Source organism: Colletes gigas, unplaced genomic scaffold (genome assembly GCF_013123115.1).
Source record: "Colletes gigas isolate AHSC1104 unplaced genomic scaffold, ASM1312311v1 Colletes_gigas_Sc00003, whole genome shotgun sequence".
NCBI lineage: Eukaryota > Metazoa > Arthropoda > Insecta > Hymenoptera > Colletidae > Colletes > Colletes gigas.
The window spans coordinates 1,767,014-1,787,077 of NW_025106632.1; the positions used below are offsets into that span (position 1 = coordinate 1,767,014).

At 38.7% G+C, this 20,064-nt stretch overlaps 1 protein-coding gene across 5 annotated transcripts in view; it reads left to right on the forward strand.

The window, feature by feature from the left end:
• LOC122404971 overlaps positions 1 to 19,008 on the forward strand; it is a 69,104-nt gene extending 50,096 nt beyond the window's left edge. For 4 of the 5 annotated variants that reach the window (XM_043409406.1, XM_043409407.1, XM_043409405.1 and 1 more), the window contains 8 exons: positions 73 to 2,602; positions 3,721 to 3,919; positions 5,458 to 5,571; positions 9,753 to 9,920; positions 11,851 to 12,093; positions 15,023 to 15,289; positions 15,741 to 16,055; positions 16,620 to 19,008. In XM_043409406.1, coding sequence (XP_043265341.1) covers positions 73 to 2,602; positions 3,721 to 3,919; positions 5,458 to 5,571; positions 9,753 to 9,920; positions 11,851 to 12,093; positions 15,023 to 15,289; positions 15,741 to 16,055; positions 16,620 to 16,673 — 3,890 coding nt within the window. In that variant the 3' untranslated portion in view covers positions 16,674 to 19,008. The remainder of the gene's footprint in view (positions 1 to 72; positions 2,603 to 3,720; positions 3,920 to 5,457; positions 5,572 to 9,752; positions 9,921 to 11,850; positions 12,094 to 15,022; positions 15,290 to 15,740; positions 16,056 to 16,619) is intronic. The other variant, XM_043409408.1, reaches the window with a different exon arrangement.
• The last annotated feature ends 1,056 nt before the right edge of the window (positions 19,009 to 20,064 follow it).

Below are 20,064 nucleotides of genomic sequence, written 5' to 3' on the forward strand. Positions count from 1 at the left end.
TGTGTTAACCACGCTGTCATCGATAGATTCACTAACAGTTTCCATTGTCACCGTGCAATAATTCCGTTTCAGGCATATTTCTGCTGCTCTTCAGCACCGTGGCGGCGGACCCGATAAAAGAGCCATCGTCTTCAATCGCGGGCAAAGTTCTCGCGTCGAACGAGTCGGACACGTCGACGTCGGAGAGGAACGAAACGATCCCGAACAAAATACCGACGACGAACGAGGCGGAAGGGAACGAGGGGCCAGTCGACTCGTACAACGCGACCAAAAGAGACCTGGAAACGGTACACGGGAGGCTTATCAAAGCAGAGGGCGAGGAGAAAGTGGCAGCGTCGATCGACAAAGTATCCGAGGCGGATGGAATAAGGTCGCGCAACGAAGTCGACAGGTCGTCGACCTTGGATTCGACTAACGGGGGTTCGAGGTTCGATGAGATCCTCTACGGGACTTCGGGGAAGAGCTCGAGCACCAAGACGGTCGCGGAGGACGTTCACAGGCTGTCCAGAACGAACGATCTGACCACCGCGACCGCGAAACCCGGCCTGGAGGACTCCAGACTCGAGGAGAAGGTGAACGAGACGGTAGACGCCAGCCACGGGACGAACAGAACCGTGAAAACCCTCGAGGATGTGCTCCAATCCAGAGAGGAGCTCGAAAGTTCCGCCTCGAGGCCCGAGGGAACGAACTCGACCATCGAGAAATCGATTCTCCCGGAAGAGTTTCCATCGAGGATCAAGAAGGCGGAGAATCAGCGACCTACGAAGAACTCGGAAGTGTCGGACTTGGAAAAGGCGGAGAACGACGGGTCGGTGTCGTTGATCAACGACACGAACGTCAACTACAGCCACAGGTACAGAACCTCGACGGAGGAGAGCCATGTTCGAGGGACGTCCATCGAGAACGGGAACTCGACGCTCGAAGACAGCTCGACTCGCGAATCTGGAGACCCCAAAGAGGAAGTGGAGGTCGTGGGTAACGTCACGGACGCAGTGACTCAGAGAGTGATGGAGCATCAGTCTCCAAACTCGACCAGCAAGCACGAAAAAAGGAAGGACCTCGAGAAGTCCACCTCCATCGAGGAGAACGAGAGACAGAAATCGCTGGAGGTCACGTTGGAGACGTCGAGTCCCGTGCCCAGGGGCAGGACGATCGCTTTTTCAGGGATAAACGAGTTCCCCGCGGCCTCCTCGAAGCCCTATCCTTACGCGAGGTCGTCCTCGAAAGAGGAAACTGAGGACGCGACCACGGAAGAGGCTTCCGCGTTGGAGAACACGATAGGCAGAGGCCAATCCGAGGAGAAGTTCATAGTCACAGAGGCGTCTGACGTTTTGGAGAACAGCATTCAACAGTTTAAACCAGCTTACTACGAGAAACCAGCCAACGAGTCGTCTACGGTCTCGATGACGACCCTGGAGGAGGCTGTGCCGACGAATCAGTCGGTCGTCGACGTCGCGAACGCTCCCAAGACGGTCTTGGAGACCGTGGAGAAGTCCACCAGCACGGGAAACGACGTTCCAAGGTGGACGGAAGGCAGCGAAACGATCGACGGGAAGGGGAACTTCGACGTGACCGGGAACGGGATAACGGAAGTCAGCTCGAAACCGGAGACTGCCGATAAACGAGCGAATTCCACGACGAGACCGCAGACGGACGTTCAGACGAACGCGGAGAGCTCGATGTTGATCCGCGAGACCCTGAACGCCACGGAACAGTCCACCGAGTATCCGTTGATCAGAGCAAACGCCTCGAGTTCGGATGCAACCACTTTGAGATCACCAGAGACCGTGACAGTCTTGTCAACCGTCGAAGACGTCTCTAATGGAACCAACGAGATCCCCTCGGGCGTGGCTGGCACCTTCAGCCCCGACAAGCCCTCTGCTTTCGTCCCCACCACCACCAGCATCGAGTACGAGTTCGTTGGTCTCTCCGAAACGACAGCTTTTCTCAGCCAGAACGTCACCGAGGAGACTCCGATTTTGGGGACATCGAACACCACTGTACCGACTGTTCAGGACCTGAGAAACTCCTCCGAGGCGTCCACTGTCGGCGAAACGACAGTCGAGACGGAAGCACCCAACGTCGATGATAGATTCTCCAGCGTCACCGATCAAACGACCCTGTCCAGGGAAGAGTTCACGACTCAGAGTGTCTTCGAGGAGCAAAGTGAGTCGACGACGACGGAGGATGTCCAGAAGACCAGCGTGACTGATTCCTGGACGACAGTGACTGAGGAGGATGTTACTACCGAAAGTAGCGAGCAGCCAGACTCCAAAGATTCTCGACTGATGTTGAATGTTACTGAATCTACTATGAAGACAACGGTGATAATGAACGACAGCACCACGGATGCTGCTCGAACGACTACTTCCAACCCCTTCGCGACCGGAAGTCTCCAGCCAAGGGTCCCCGTTTCGATCACGATGAGCACTCCGATCACTTCCGACGCCACGTTGGAGACGACAGCTGACACGAAGATGTCCTCCGAGGAGATCACGTCGCTGGTTCGCATCGTAATGAATGGGAGCTGGTACGACGTGTGCTCGAAGATCGATCAATTGAGACTGACGCTCGTCGAGCTTTTGACCATCGGGATGAACCAGTAAGTTTCAACCAGATTAACCCTTAAGTCGACTATCAATCTCAGCTGAATTACTCACCAAATTGGTTAATGAAAATCAACTTTCCTTTGAAGCATTTGAAAAATAATGCACTTAATGGGGGATTACATACATTTTCAATCAATTACATTTATAATTCAAAAATATTAAAAAATAATGAACTAATGGGGGATTACATAAATTTTCAAATAATTACATTTATATATATATATATATCATACAATGTTAGTTTAAAATTGTGGTGTAATAATCCACTTAAGGTTTAAACGTCTCTGATGGATTTTTCGATTTGTACGTGATTTTGGTGATTTTGTACGCTGGGTGGTATGTGTCCCACGTTGCAACGATTTTATTTGTCACGTATGGGTTGTGATATATGGGATTTTAGATAATTTAAAGAGATTTTTGAGAAATTTGGTTTAATAGAAATGGAAGTTTTGCTGCCTCAATAATTTCTTCAAATTATAAAAATTTATTACAAAACCTTACGAATCAAATAAGGGAGAAGGGTTCGATTAAATCGAAATTGTTTATTTCTAATATCGTTAACTGTTGCTATTAACATCTCAAATTGAAACGTGTTAAACATGAAGCTTGTCTAGAAAATTTATAAAAAAAATTAACTTTTACATTAGAATTTCGTGTCAATAAATATTGAAATATAAAATTTGAAACTTAAGAAAATCGAAAATATCGATTGCCACGTGGGACATCAGTCACCCATTTGTATCCTTGCATGATTTAAGAAACTATTTCATTTAACAACAAAAGTATAAACGCGTTCACTGTCCGGCCTCTTAACGGCGTATCTAAACGCGTGGCGCTATGACCCATATGCGGCTCACAGACAGTGAATCCTAAAGTGTGATTAAATCGAAGGATTCGACAAACATCAATTTTATTATTGTTTTTACGTAACAAGTAACCTTTAAACCGTGTTTAAAGTGTCGAATTGGAATTCTTTATTATATTATCTTTGTTATATCGTCGCGCGTAGCTCGTAAAACTTTCGAACACGTACAGATAAAGGTAATTTCCGTTGTACGTGGAAGGATGATGTTCAACGGACAGTGACATGTGGCCGTGTCTCGCGTTGCAGGTCGATTTCCGATAAGCAAATTATATTTCACCAAGATCGGTGCAGCGAATCGCCGAGCTCGACGCCGACGCCGGCGGACATGCTGCCGTCCATATTGGTTTACGTCGTCGACAAAAATGGGAAGTTCGACAGCGCCATGACAAACAGTTTGCCCGGTTTGTACGAGGAATTGCAGAATCGTGTACAATTCCCGATCTCGGTAAGTCGACACGCATTAATCATTACTAGACTGCGGATCTTTATGCAAATTCACATTTTTATTAATAGAATCAATGAAACGGAAGCTTCGCAGAGGGCTGTCTCAAAAATTATTTTCGGTCGCGGGGTTCAATTACAATCATTTTTTGTTATTACACATACCCTCGAATTCCTACGCACTTTCGAGAAAAAAATTCGAGAAGGTGAGAAATTTTCCGACGGGAAAAAAATTTTCAAATAGTTTTGGAAAAATTATTTTCGGTTGCGGGGTGCAATTACAATCATTTTTGGTGAATACACATACCCTCGAATTTTTACGCACTTTCGAGAAAAAAATTCAGCAAGGTGGGTTAATTTTTCAGAAAATTAAAAAATTTCAAATCATGCCAAAAAAATTATATTTAGTTACAAGGCTCAATTACAAACATTTTTGGTAAATAGACATACCTTCGAAATTCTACTCATTTTCGAGAAAAAAATTCGAGAAGGTGTGAAATTTTTCGACGGAAAAAAAAATTTCAAATCGTTTTGGAAAAATTATTTTCGGTTACAAGGGTCAATTACAATCATTTTTGGTTATTACACATACCCTCGAATTCCTACGCATTTTCGAGAAAAAAATTCGAGAATTTTTTCAAAAATAAAAATCATAAAATCGATCAAAAGGTAGTACCAGTAGTAGATACTTAAAAAAAAAAAATTTCAAACCTTTTAAATACTTTTTGAAAAATACTCTTTTCTTTACTTCTTTCTGTGACTTATTTTAAAATACGACTCAAAAATATTGTCTACTCTTTTTCTAGACATAAAAATTGTTGACCTGGAAGTTTCAACTGATTAACCTTTTTTGTTTTCGACAATAGTAGATGTCTTTTAGAATGAACTATTTAATTCCAAAAAATAAAATTCAGTGTCTCTGTTCGAAGAAATAATATAAACGAGTAAGGAAACTTTCGCTAGCAGCGTGAGGAATCGATAGTCGTCGACAGGATCTGTCAGCGGATTGTATTTCGTTGGAAACGCAAACTCTAATGACGGTGATTTTCACTTTTCTCCGAAAAGTGTGCACTACTGGTACGATTACCTTGTATCAGATCGAAACAGGAACAGTGAAACTATCCGAGATAATAGATTCCGGTATCGATAAGTCACGGACTGGTAAAAAAAAAAAGATGCTCTTTCGCGTTACGCGAGATAGAAATGTTTTTAATCAATTCTTCTTTTTCGATCGGAGCATAGATAACGAAACTCTTCGGTCTGATAATCGTTCATTATTAGACGTAAGATTCGCAACAGATTCTATTTCACGATTACATAACCAAATGAAAGCTATTGCTCCACAAACGTAATGAATCTCTTATTACTTTTCCGTACATTTTCGTTCTCGATTTATTTCAAATTTAGAAGTCTCTAGCTTTCGTGGAGTTTGTGTTTTAAATAAAAGATTAACTTTTCGTTGGTTTTTGGACGTCGAGCTTAGACAAGTAATCGTTTATAATATAGTTAACATATTCCGGCCGCTTGACCCACTATTTTCAGATACACAGCTTTCTTCTGGTACAGGAAACTATTCCGGATTCCGGAAACGCGATCGCAGTCATCGTGGTCTCCTCGGTTGCTTTCATTTGTCTGATTCTTCTGGCTGGACTTCTGGTAAGAGCACATCTTCCGATCTCATTTTTTTTACCCCGATGAAAATCCGATAGAACGTACTTAGTTTTTGCTTCGATCCCTCAAACGTTCGCTTCCGTTCGAAAGCTACGAACAAATTACGTTTTACGCCGTGATTTTTTGCTCCTTTTTGATCGATAAACAAATTTCGTTGGTTGTGAAAACACGTTGAAATCGAATTTACCATCTGATCTATATTTATCATCTTCAGGAGAAATTCAGTCGATCTGTAACGTAACGTGCTTTCAAAACTATTTTTACAAAAGTCAATGATACTTTGATTTACCATTTTTCGACTTGTTAAAGAAGTAAAACAGAATTTATTCGAACGTTTGAAGGCGAAACTCGAAACGGATTTTCGATCCTGAGCATCGTGTTTATTATAGATGTAACAATACTTTGCATCTTCAATTTAACTTGAATATCGTGTTCGTTAAAAATTTTAATCAAAAGCGGTCGCAGAATTGACGAAGAGATACGATCTCTTAATAAGAAGGGAACGCTTTAATGTTTGCTGTATTTTGAATATCAGTGCTATTTGGAAACTCCTAATATTATTCATTACTCGTTGAACAAACGCAAAAGTTCCAATTATAAAGTGAAATATTTCACGGTTACAGGGTGTTCGACCAACCCTGGGAAAAATTTTAATGGGGGATTCTAGAGGCTAAAATAAGACGAAAATCAAGAATTCCAATTTGTTGATGGAGGCTTTGTTAAAAAGTTATTAACAATTAAATTCAAACATTTCAAATAGTTCTGGAAAAATTATTTTCTGGTGCGGGGGTCAATTACAATCATTTTTGGTGAATAGACATACCCTCGAATTCTTACGCATTTTCGAGAAAAAAATTCGAGAAGGTGTGAAATTTTTCGACGGAAAAAGAAAATTTCGAATCATTTTGGAAAAATTGTTTTCAGTTGCGGGGGTCAATTACAATCATTTTTGGTGAATAGACATATCCCCGAAATCCTACGCATTTTCGAGAAAAAAATTCAGCAATGTGGGCAAATTTTTCAGAAAATTAAAAAATTTCAAATCATACCAAAAAAATTATATTTAGTTACAAGGGACAATTACAAGCATTTTTGGTGAAGAGACATATCTTCAAAATCCTACGCTGTTTCGAGAAAAAAATTCGGGAATATGTGAAATTTTTCGACGGAAAAAACAACTTTCAAATCGTTTTGGAAAAATTATTTTCGGATGCGGGGGTCAATTACAATTAATTTTGGTCATTACATATCTTCTCGAATTCCTATCCATTTTCTAGAAAAAAATTCGAGAAGTTGTGACATTTTTCGACGGAAAAAAAAAATTTCGAATCGTTTTGGAAAAATTATTTTCGGATGCGGGGGTCAATTACAATTAATTTTGGTCATTACATATCTTCTCGAATTCCTATCCATTTTCTAGAAAAAAATTCGAGAAGTTGTGACATTTTTCGACGGAAAAAAAAAATTTCGAATCGTTTTGGAAAAATTATTTTCTGTTGCGGGGTTCAATTACAATCATTTTTGGTTATTACACATATCCTCAAATTCCTACGCACTTTCGAGAAAAAAATTCGAGAAGGTGAGACATTTTTCGACGGAAAAAAAAATTTTCAAATCGTTTTAGAAAAATTATTTTCGATTGCGGGGGTTAATTACAATCATTTTTGGTGAATAGACCTACCCCCGAAATTCTACCCATTTTCTAGAAAAAAATTCGAGAAGGTGAGACATTTTTCGACGGGGGAAAAAAATTTCATATCGTTCTAAAAAAATTATCCCCGTTTGTGGGGGTTAATTACAATCATTTTTGCTTATTACACATACCCTCGAATTCTTTCGCATTTTCGAGAAAAAAATTTAAAACGAGCGGAACTTTAATTGTTAATAACGTTTTAACGAAGCCTCCATCAACAAATTGGTATTCTTGATTTTCGTCTTATTTTGGCCTCTAGAATATCCCATTAAAATTTTTACCAGGGTTCTCCCAACACCATGTATATTAATTATTTCCATCTACTTATTAATTAAAAAACATATCAAAAACTTTCAAGCGTTCTGTTCTACCATCGCGGAGGAAGTAATAATTTCGCGCCATTTTGTGAGATCAGGAAAATATTTTATCCATGATATCCTGAGAACAATTAATTTTCTGCTTTTCTCGAAAGATTTTTCACGAACACATTTTCGACGAGATCTGTTATTGTTCACTGCACGCTTACGAAATAGCACCTGTCGTCACGAAATAGTATTGTTCAAGGAAGGAACTAATGAAAGAAAATTTAGATGCGCAGGTCCGCAAAAATCTATGTTCTCTGAAAGGCCACGTCGTACATGCATTAAGCTCATTTCGTATGGTGTTACGTATCCATCCGTCCACACTTGTGATTTACTCCCAGTGTACGTAACAACGAATGATAAATAAATGTGTTTGCGTCTCGTGTTGTATCGCTTTTGTTGGCCCGGGAACGATGTAACGAAATTTGACAAAACAATATTTCAATTATCAAAGAAAATATCTTTTAGTTATGGTCGATGGCGTGTATTATTGTTTTCGTTTTTCTCTGCTTTCAACATCCGCACATGCTGTTACAGATTGTTTTCGTAAGAAGTAATTGTTATAGTTCGATTGATTGGAAAACTATCACCCATAGTTATTACCATTTCCGTTTTTCCTGTTACAAACAGTTTTTATTTTCCTGATAAAAACGGCAAATCACTTACACACACCGAAATTTTTTGACGAAAAAAAGAAATTTCAAATCGTTCTGAAAAAATTGTTTTCGGTTGCAGGAGTTAATTACAATCATTTTTGGTGAATACACATACACCCGAAATCCTACACATTTGCGAGAAAAAAAATTCTTTACCAAAAATATAACGTGTGGCGAAAAATGTTTCCTCGTACGCTTACGTTTAAAAATTCATAACTCTCGGACGAATTGAAGAATTCTAATATTTCAAAAAGCAAACTACGCGTATTCCATATACATACCTCGTCCGTGATATCGTCAAATCGTAAGTCACAAGTCCCGCCATCGACGCCACAAATAAAACTCGCGTCTATTTTGCAATTGATCTCGTTTCGAAAGGGATTTCCGTCTGTTTGCAAATCGTATCCAGCAAAAATGTCGCCGTGCACGGTGCGGCGTCGTCGTCATCGTTATTATTAAACGTCCTATTATGCCCTCGTCGCGAAAAGGAGAAAGGAAAACGTGGATACAGGCGTATCGGTTCGATCGCGGTACGTAAAAAAAATCTCCCTCGTCGAGCGTGATAATCCTTCAGAAAACGGCGATCGTTTTGCGGTTTAGCCGGCGACGGGAAGAAACGCGATGCACTTGGACGCTTGCAGCGAATAAAAGGTACAACGCTCGTCCTTGAATCGGCGATTAGATCGTGCGACGATCGCCGCTTCATTGGTTTCTGCCTTGCGTATTCCATGTACGCGGGGCCCCACCGGTGTTGAAATCGTTCCTCGAGACGTGTTTCTCCCGTCGAGGCTCCGTTCCACGGATCCACGACGGTTTCGGTATTGTTCGTCCTCGATGCAGGGACAAGCAGCGTGAAATAACGGGATGCAGCGTCGTTATTCGTTCGGATGATGTCGCAACACGCGAAACACGAGTTTGTAACGTATATTGCTTTCTGCGATTCTTGCAGACTCTCGTCAGGCTGTCTGGCTCGCGGAACAAATTCTTTCCATCGTCGCGTTCGCCCTCTCGAACCTTTCTACCGTCCTGGATGTTTCATTTAACGCTACAACTATCGACGATTACAGCGCGTTTATTTAAAAAACGGAAGATAAATGGTGTTATTAAAAAAAATAGAAAATAGAAATACAGCGTGGTTGTTTGCACTAAAGAAACTAAAACGATAGACACGCGAAGAAATGTTTCGAGTTCAAGAATACAGCTTTTGCACACTCGCCTCACGTCGCTGAACTTTGTTGCATTGTTTCGTTTTCCCGGGTGCTTGGAGCTTGATAATTTGCATCGTCGAACGTGTCGACCCTGTTTACGATTCGACCATCGCTGTGAATTTAGTAGTGTTTTTACTTTGAGACGCGTTACAACGCCTCTGAAACGATTAATACGCGAAACGGAGATCGTTCGCGTTGAATTGTTGCGAACAGAACGTTTACGAATCACGTATGAAACTATTTACAGTTTATAATGAGGAAAAGGCAAACGAGGTTCAACTACGGCGAACGATGTCGACCGGTATCCTTGGACGCCTATAGCGTCGACAGCGTTTCCGCGTACAACAGCGTGAGACGCAAAGGCGTGGCCAGATCTTCGAAAAGAAGCTATGGGAATCCGACTTTCGAGGATTCGGTAAGTCTCGATCGGTTTTTTTCATCATTTCCAGCCATTATTTTCTTATCGATAACACGTTCACTGTCTGTGACCCGTATATGGGTCATATCACCACGTTATTAGATACGCCTCTGAGAGATCGGACAGTGAACGTGTCGATGATTTATTTCTGATCCCTTTAAATGGCCAACTATTAAATGGTAGCCAGAATTTAATGGTTTCCATGTCAAATTTAATGTGCAATTCTAATTATTTATGAATTAGAAATCTGTAATTGAACTTTCAAACGGATAGACATGTTTTCAGATTATAATATCAAGGTTGTCTTAGTAAAATATCTGATAATAATGTAAGAACGATGTCATAGATGTATTATTATTCAATATTAACATATTGTTACAATAGTAACATTTTGCTTTCCAATGTTTCTTCTGTTTATAGCATTCGTTTAATTCGTTCTTGTAAATATAAGTTAATCGTGCAGGTAAATTACTATAAATTACATCTTCGTAGTGTTTGCTTTATTTTTGTGCAATAGTAATGTAAATATTATATTATGCTTGCGTTGTAAATTCACTCCAGTTTTGTAAAGTAGTACAATTCCCTCGTGCTAATTAACAACTCGTGGCCTAATGTAAATTAAATTAGTATTTGTTCAAATTTTGCCAAGAATTGCTTGAAACGCTTAATTATGATTCTTAGTTACATTTTTGCGATATTGTTATAGCTCGATTGGTTCGAAACGCGTACAATTTCCCCTATGAGAAGTTCTTAACCTTCAAAATGTCAGCTATAGCTATTAATTACTTTTTTTCTTGGTATAAACAGTTTTGAAATGTTTCGAGTATAGCATCTCGTTAAATTACGTGCAAGTTTCAATAGATTTGCAAGAATATATCGTAATATTGTCAGATTGTAAGTTCACAAGCCTCACGACGACAAATTCAAAATGGCGTTCATCCCAGACGAAGAAACGCGGCAAATTCAAACTCAGGTTCCTTGAAAATTAGGTTTCATTTCGACGAACGCTTTTAGGGTTTCGTGATATATTGTCAAACCATAAATTCACAAGTTCCTCGACGACAAATTCAAAATGGCGTTCATTCCAGACAAGAGACACGACAAATTCAAACTCGAATTCCTTAAAAATTTCATTTGGACAAACGTTTTTAGGGTTTCATAATATATTGTCAAACTATAAGTTCACAAGTCCACACCATCGACGCCATGACAGATACAAAATGGCGGTGACTGCAAAACAAGAAGCGCGGGGAATTCAAACTAGAATTCCTTGAAAATTAGGATTCATTTCGATGAACGCTTTTAGAGTTTCGTGATATATTGTCCAACCATAAGTTTACAAGTCCCACGACGACAAATTCAAAATGGCGTTCATTCCAGCCAAGAGATGCGGCAAATTCGAACTCGAATTCCTTGAAAAAATTAGATTTCATTTCGACAAACGGTTTTAGGGTTTCGTAATATATTGTCACGACAAATTCAAAATGGCGTTCATCCCAGACAAGACACGCGGTAAATTCAAACTCGAATTTCTTGAAAATTAGGTTTCATTTCGACAAACGTTTTTAGGGTTTCGTAATATATTTTATATACATATAGTGAAATCATAAATTCACAAGTCCATCGACGCCATGACAGATAGAAAATGGCGATAACTGCAAAAGAAGAAGCGCGGGAAATTTAAATCCTCACTTAGGGGTTAATTAACTGTTTAAAATTCAGAACGGTTGGGGTTGAACGCATCGTAGGGGCCCCCGTCGTTTACATTTGTCAAACCGTGCTAACAACTTTAAAACCAATCGCGAAAATCGAGTTTGGAGGCGTAGGATGGGCTAGCGGCGCGGTAAAAGCGGTGAAGTAACTCGATTAGCGTAGCGATAAAAGCTTCGAAAAGGATGTTTCTGCGAACGATGTGTCCTGGTTGCAGAGCGCCATACCGTCCCACCCCTTGAATTTTGCCGGGCTTTCATCTTTCTGTAACGACACTAACGCGATCAACGAGGAATTCTCTGGTATTCCGCAAGTTTCGGCGAAAATCGACGAGCTGCCACTCGGGGCGGAGGTGAAGAATAGATACGCGAACGTGATACCGCTTCCGGAGACGAGGGTGCCTCTCCAGAAGATGAACAACAATCCTCTCACGGAGTACATTAACGCCAGTTACGTCAGGGTAAGCATCAGAACGTTTCTATCCACTAAAAACCCTTCGTTTCCCCTCAAATTTCAATTTAAAATCGAAATTCAACTTGCAAGGGGACTCTACGGTAATGAAAATTACTTTTGCAACGATATCAGGTGCAAGTTATAGTACATATATAGCATCAAAATACTCTGATAAGTTTCATCACAATGGATCTTCGTTTTCGAGATATTTTGATTTAAAATTTCATATGCACCGAGTAATTGAGTTATTTAACAATTTTGAGCAAAATAAGTTTTGGATAAGTCGGTAAAGCAGTTAACTAGGAAGCTGTAGGTAGCAGGTTCGAATCCCCACTGTTATTTATTTTTTTTTTCACAACTTTGAAATGAAATCATATTTTATTTATTTTTGCATTTAACGTAGAACAGAAAATATAAATTTTTAATATAGAAAATAGAAGTACAGGAATAAAATAGGTGTATGAACAGCGTTGTTTTTTTTTTTTTTAAATCAAGAGTAACAGTAAGAGGTATAGCAATTTTATTTGTTTCGGGGCTATGAATGCAGATGAACCCTTTATGCGGTCGAAACGTGCAGTTAACGAAGCGCGTCAATGTATCTTGAATGATCCCATAGCACAGGTAAGAGTTAACGCAGCGTTTTGTCCGCATGAGAAAAGGATGTTGCATAATGCATTACGAAGAATACGAATGCCTATTGCATAATATCCAAGCACAGCAATACACGGAAGCGGGACGAACGTTAACACGTGTTACCACCGAACGATTACGAACTTTAAATAATGGCCTCATAACACCGGGAATGGTAATTGATCGTTCTTAAATCAATCAATTATCCTGTTATTATTCTCGTAACGACATTGTCGGTCGCGATTCTATCAATCCGGAACATTAAACGCTCGATTGGGAATTTACGCGTTAAACTAATACCGTTCAAAATTATGAATATTCTCGAAATATTCTATTTTAAACGTTTCAACGCGTGCTTCGATTAATCGGTATTTAAGCATCGGGGTGGATCGTGTGTGCCAAAGCGCATTGACCAGTTGTAATTAACAGAGCCTCGTTAATCGATAATATCGATAAATATCGTACCTCGGGCATAACGTGCTTAGTATGCATAATTAATTGATTCGAACTGAAACCAATTCCCTTTGAAATACGCGAATTATGTTCGGGCATCGATTTCAAATTGTCGATGAAATTAATAACAACGATAACGTTGCACGTAACAATTGAGAGTTCTTTTCGATGTAAATGCGGTTGCATATAGAAAATCGATGTACATTGTGCGATAATCGAAGGTTTACGATGTAAACATTTTTTAAAAATGGTCTCTGCGATGTTTTGATTTTAAATAATTTGTTCGTATTGGAATATACAGTTAAAAATATACATAAACAATTTTAATGGGGGCTTCTAGAGGACAAAATAAGACGAAAAACAAGAATACCAATTTGTTGATGGAGGCTTCGTTAAAAAGTTAATAACAATTAAATTCAACAATTTCAAATCGTTCTGGAAAAATTATTTTTGGTTGCGGGGGTCGATTACAATCATTTTTTGTGAATAGACATATCCCCGAAATCCTACTCACTTTCGAGAAAAAAATTCGAGAATGTGTGGCATTTTTCGGCAAAATTAAAATATTTCGAATCGTTCTGGAAAAATTATTTTCGTTTGCGGGGGTCAATTGCAATCATTTTTGGTGAATAGACATACCCCCGAATTCCTACTCACTTTCTAGAAAAAAATTCGAGAAGGTGTGAAATTTTTCGACGAAAAAAAAAATGTCGAATCGTTTTGGAAAAATTATTTTCGGTTGCAGGGGTCAATTACAATCATTTTTGGTCATTACACATACCCCCGAAATCCTACGCACTTTGGAGAAAAAAATTCCTTACCGAAAATATAATTTCAGGCCAGAAATGTCACCCCAAAATTTCAAGCGTATTTTTAAAACGTCATAACTTCTGAAGGGGTTGGGCGATTTTAATGTTTCAAAAGGCAAACTACGCGTATTTTGATGGAGAATATGTGGAAATTTCAAAAATATCCGAAAAGTTGTTTCTTGAATCCGTAAAATGAGAAAAACCCTATAAAAAGGGTCCAATTCTTCCAACGACCATAACTCCTATAATAGAAAATATATTTCAATGAAATTTTTTTTTGTAATAGTGCTCATGGGTAGCTACAAAAAAGTATTAGACAACTTTTCCGTAGGGCGTCAAACAAAATTATTAAACATCAGAAACGAATTTTTAAGAAATATCGACAGGGAGTAGGTGCCTAAATTTTTCGACGAAATTTAAAAGTTTCAAACCACTCTGGAAAAATGATTTTCGATTGCAGGGATCAATTACAATCATTTTTGGTCAATAGACATATCCTCGAAATCCTACCCACTTTCTAGAAAAAAATTCGGTAAGGTGTGAAATTTTTCGACGGAAAAAAAAATTTCGAATCGTTTTGGAAAAATTATTTTCAGTTGTGGGGGTCAATTACAATCATTTTTGGTTATTACACATATCCTCAAATTCCTACGTACTTTCGAGAAAAAAATTCGAGAAGGTGTGAAATATTTCGACGGGGAAAAAAAATTTCGAATCGTTTTGAAAAAATTATTTTCGATTGCAGGGGTCAATTGCAATCATTTTTGGTCAATAGATATATCCTTGAAATCCTAACCATTTTCGAGAAAAAAATTCTTTACCGAAAATATACCGTGTGGCCGGAAATGTTTCTATAACTTTTTAACGAAGCCTCCATCAACAAATTGGTATTCTTGATTTTCGTCTTATTTTGGCCTCTAGAATCCCTCATTAAAATTTTCCCCAGGGTTTGGCCGAACACCCACTGTGACAAGAAAAAGCAATTTATTGTATTAAATAAAAGGGGGTTGTTTCGTGAAATTTTAGAGGATTAATATTTTTCAGGGGCCGAAGAATGCAATGAGGTACTACATAGCTTGCCAAGCGCCAATGGAGTCGACCATCACCGACTTTTGGAGGATGATCTGGGAACAACAGTGCAAAGTGATCATCATGTTAACCGATCTCGTTGAAAACGGGGTGGAAAAGTGTACGGAGTACATTCCACCCTCGGAAATAACCGATTGTCACCGGTTGTACGGTGACTTCCAAGTGACTCTGAAGAAGAGAGAAACCAAAGAGAAATATGCCATTTCAACGCTTCACTTAAAAGTAAGGGACAAGTTTCTGAACATTCCTAACGCAAAGTCTTCCAAAATGGCGCCTCAGAATCCTAATATTCCATTCGTGTCGTCGATTTCAAAGGTTAGGTACGATAAATTAAATTTAAAAAAAAAATGGCCACCATTTGTGTTACCTAACCTAAAACTTGATCGATACTATAATTTATTTTTTATTATTTTCCATGGGTTTGACGCGTGTCACAATCAGTTGACATAATTCAGATACGCCCATGCCTGATACAAATTTATATCAAAACAGCAACGATATATACCGATCAGCTCATCGTGAATCATTTTGTAAATTAAGAAGCGTCGAATAACAGATTACGAAACATTTTCCTTAAACTAACGCCCTGTATATTGTCACTAAAAATTTCTCTCTTTTTAATATCATGCGTAACGATTATATGTTCAAACTAACGCGTGGATTTTGTTTTCAGAATTTGGAAAACAATACGTTCCGAGAAGTGTATCATATTTGGTATTTGTGGCCTGTGAACGGCGCACAGTCTGACGGGGCTGGCTTGATAGCTGTGCTCCTGGAGGCGAGGGCTCTTCAGAGAGGGGGCCCCGGACCCATTGTGGTACATTGTAGTCCCGGCACTGGACGCACGGGGACTCTAATAGCTCTTGACCTAGGTATTAGACAATATGAGATTACGAGGACTGTGGACGTGCCAAGGGTCGTTTACACTATCAGACGGGATCGTGCTGGGGCTGTGCAGACGAAAGAACAATATGCCTTCATCTACAAGGTCATTTGCTTCATCCAATTTTACCATTAAAAATCATTTTTCTCCATTTCTCATCCTCTCTAAGGAATTATTTACATCTAACTTAAATTCAATTGTTATCTAACTATTGCTCTATCGTTATCTAACCTCAATTGATCTATACCTCGTCAAAATTAGCGTGGTCCGGCGCCAATGCATTAATGAAGGAAATGCAATGGCGTCGTCCACGTTCGTACCACTTTGGACGAAAAGAATTGCTTACATTTAATTCAAATTCAAGTCAATACTTATTTTTTTACCTCGTCAAAATTAGCGTTGTCCGGCGCCAATGCATTAATGGAGGAAATGCAATGGCGTCGCCTACGTTCGTACCAATTTGAACGAAAAGAATTGCTTACCATTCACGATTCCTTCGAAAAACACTATTGAAGTGGCTGCAACCAAAATGGCTGGCTCAAAATTATTAAATTCATTCGTAAACTAGTTTTCTGTCGATCCAAAACCTCTGTTTTCAACAAACTCACAGGCGAACGGAAATTACTTTACCGACGGAAGCACACGGTTGATGTTCTCTTGATTTTTCAGGCACTGAATTTGTACGCGACCAAACTTGCCGGCGGTGTGTTGGACTCGACGTGAATCACGGACCATTTCTAGACCCTCTCTCGATAAGTGTACCCCAAGTCGGAGCAGAGAACTGCATTGTCGGTAACCGATAAAGTAACATCACCCCCCTCCGAAGGCGATAAGAGTCACGAGATTATAACACGCGAGATGCTATTGATTACCTGAATAGGAACATACGCTGATCGAACGGAAGAAGGTAACTTGTGATACGTGGACCACTCTGACGATCGTATTTCCCTTTCGATTTTCTTCTTGATCCTCTCGGAGTCCGATGATTTCGATAACGGAGATTCGTGACGCCTACGTTTATTTGCTCGTCTGTTACCTCCGGTCTGTAATTCATTTTTTCTATAAAATTCTTATGCAGCTTTCGCGAAAGGACTTAAATCATTTATAAATACAACTAAGCATCGACTGATCACTATAAATAAATCGATAATACTTACGTGATATTTAGAGTATCTCAAAACGATTTTTAATGCCTCGATATTCTTACTCTGAGCAGATCTACTGTGCAGAGATCAGAAGTTACCAACCGAGTCTGACCACTTATAGTGTAATCTACTTCTCACAGATCTCCTTCGATCTATAGGAGATTATACTGAAGCTGGTCAGACATGCTAGCCAACTTCTCGTCGTTGCACAGTAGCAACATAAACAGGAGTTTGTACCATTTTTTTTATACTCTGGTTAAAAATCTATCGTCAACATCATCAATAAAAATTATTTTTATTATTAATGAAATTAAACTCCGTTGCAATTTGGAGAATTCTATTCCATGCATTGTTTAAATACTCTTAAATTTCTTAAAAAATTGTTAAATACGAAACGAATATAGTTTTCGTAATGAATTTTACGACCAAGAGAAAACGACGACACAGGCAATATTTAATTCGAGCGAATCATAGGAACCGAGAGGCAAATATTAATTTGTGATAAATGAACCATCTGTTGATGATATTCAGCTTCGTATTTCTTAAGCCTGTTCGATTTCATACGACTCTTTTTACTATAGATTTCGTCTCCTTTGTCGATACTTTAATATACATGTATATGAATTCTATATATACATATATACTTATAAATAAATGTAATTAACTATAGCTAAATATTTAATGTTGATATAATTACGTTTGGTAGCCGGTAGCGTTATTTCGAAAAGGCTGTCGTGGAAAACGATTTCATTTTATAAATAATTACCGTAACGAGAATCACACGACGAGAATATCTATCTTCGAGAATCGATAAACATATGTGTTTGTATCGTTTATACGTGTGCATGTTAATTATTCTTTAATATCATCACCGTTTAGCAATATTAGGTTTGTAAGCAATTCCGAGAAATCGTTGAATCGATTTCTTCTTCTTTTCTTCTTCGAACAGAGACTAGGTATTATCGTACTATTGTTGTTATTGTTGTTGTTGTTGTTATGATTGTACAGATATTTTGATTCGTAGCACGTCGCTCTCTATAATTGTACATAGAAAAACAGAATTAAGATGATTAATTGTATCTCGGTAGAATTTCGATTAAAAATTTATTCCTTGTTTTGCAAATGTTCTTTTGTTTTCGATCGTCAATGTTCTTAGGACTTCGACCACGTTTGCGAAATGAGCCGTATTATCCCGTAAATTTTGTCGACTTCGTTGGACGCGACGTTATTCAAAATGGCGGGCGTCTCGCGGTCCAGAAACATTCAAAGAGTAAACAAATTCATGCACAATTTTTTCTCCATGTATTTCTTAAATAATTGCAATTATTCACAAAGAACTGAAATGTAATTATAATGTATATTGCAACGTTAATTGCACAGTTTCGTTGTTTAACAAAACCTGTTGTTAATATTAAGACTTGGATGATAAAAATTTATAAAAGCACTACATTCGATCGAAAATATTCTTATGGATTATGATTTGTTATGGTTAACGTGAAATAGAGATAAAATTAGTTTGGTGATCGTGAAACGTAGTAAAAATAATCGACAAAATCTATGGAATAATTTAGAACGTCACCGATATGTCTTCTACGAAACCAAAATTGCACTCTGATCGATACAAATTGTGTATTCGAATCGTGAAAAGTCGCGTGAAAGTAGAGAGTGGAAGGAAGAGCAAAGAATTTCTATAACTTTGCAATCGAATGGTCCACGTTTGCGGAACGATTATCCCGTAAATTTTGTCGACTTCGTTGGACGCGGCGTTATTCAAAATGGCGGGCGTCTCGCGGTCCAGAAACATTCAAAGAGTAAACAAATTCATGCACAATTTTTTCTCCATGTATTTCTTAAATAATTGCAATTATTCACAAAGAACTGAAATGTAATTATAATATATATTGCAACGTTAATTGCACAGTTTCGTTGTTTAACAAAACCTGTTGTTAATATTAAGACTTCGATGATAAAAATTTATAAAAGCACTACATTCGATCGAAAATATTCTTATGGATTATGATTTGTTATGGTTAACGTGAAATAGAGATAAAATTAGTTTGGTGATCGTGAAACGTAGTAAAAATAATCGACAAAATCTATGGAATAATTTAGAACGTCACCGATATGTCTTCTACGAAACCAAAATTGCACTCTGATCGATACAAATTGTGTATTCGAATCGTGAAAAGTCGCGTGAAAGTAGAGAGTGGAGGGAAGAGCAAAGAATTTCTATAACTTTGCAATCGAATGGTCCATGTTTGTAGAAAAAGGTAAACGAATACAAGGCAGACAGGGTTAATTTCTAGTTAGCATCGTTATTTCTAAACACGTAGGGAATCGATCGAAAGCATTTCTAGAAATGTAATTTGATAGTGGATTTTCAAAAATTTTATAGCACATTGCCCCAAATTAATCGTTTAACGGGGGACAGGGACATCGAACATTTATAATTATCGCAAGATCGAACAACAATGATGATTCATACGCGTGAAGCAGAAATCTCGTTGATATGAATATTGCCATGAGAGAAATAAAACCTATAACCATTGTAGTGTCTGAAATAACTCAGTCGTAGCTTGCGTAGTGAATAAATAGTTTAATATTGGTATATGAATTAGAAAAAAAAAGAATTGGCTCGCCTCGTGGCGATTCCTCGACTCGCTCGCGACACACTCACTCTGTCGCTGTCCGCCGCGTGGCGCTACGACTGCCCAGGACCGTAACTAGCCGATCCACCACACTAGAATTAAAAATTTAACACTTAACGTCGAGGAAATAGGAATGTAAGCGCAATGATCTCATTTGCTAAAACTTGGAACTAAGGTAAATTAAAAAGCTTCTCGATATCAGCCATTGTTAATTAAGAGGATGATTTTTCTTTCGATCGAAAACGGGGAAAACGATGTTTTCGATGCGCGGGATTCGTTCGCCCGACGTAAACGAAAATTTTTTACCATTTTCCAAATAGT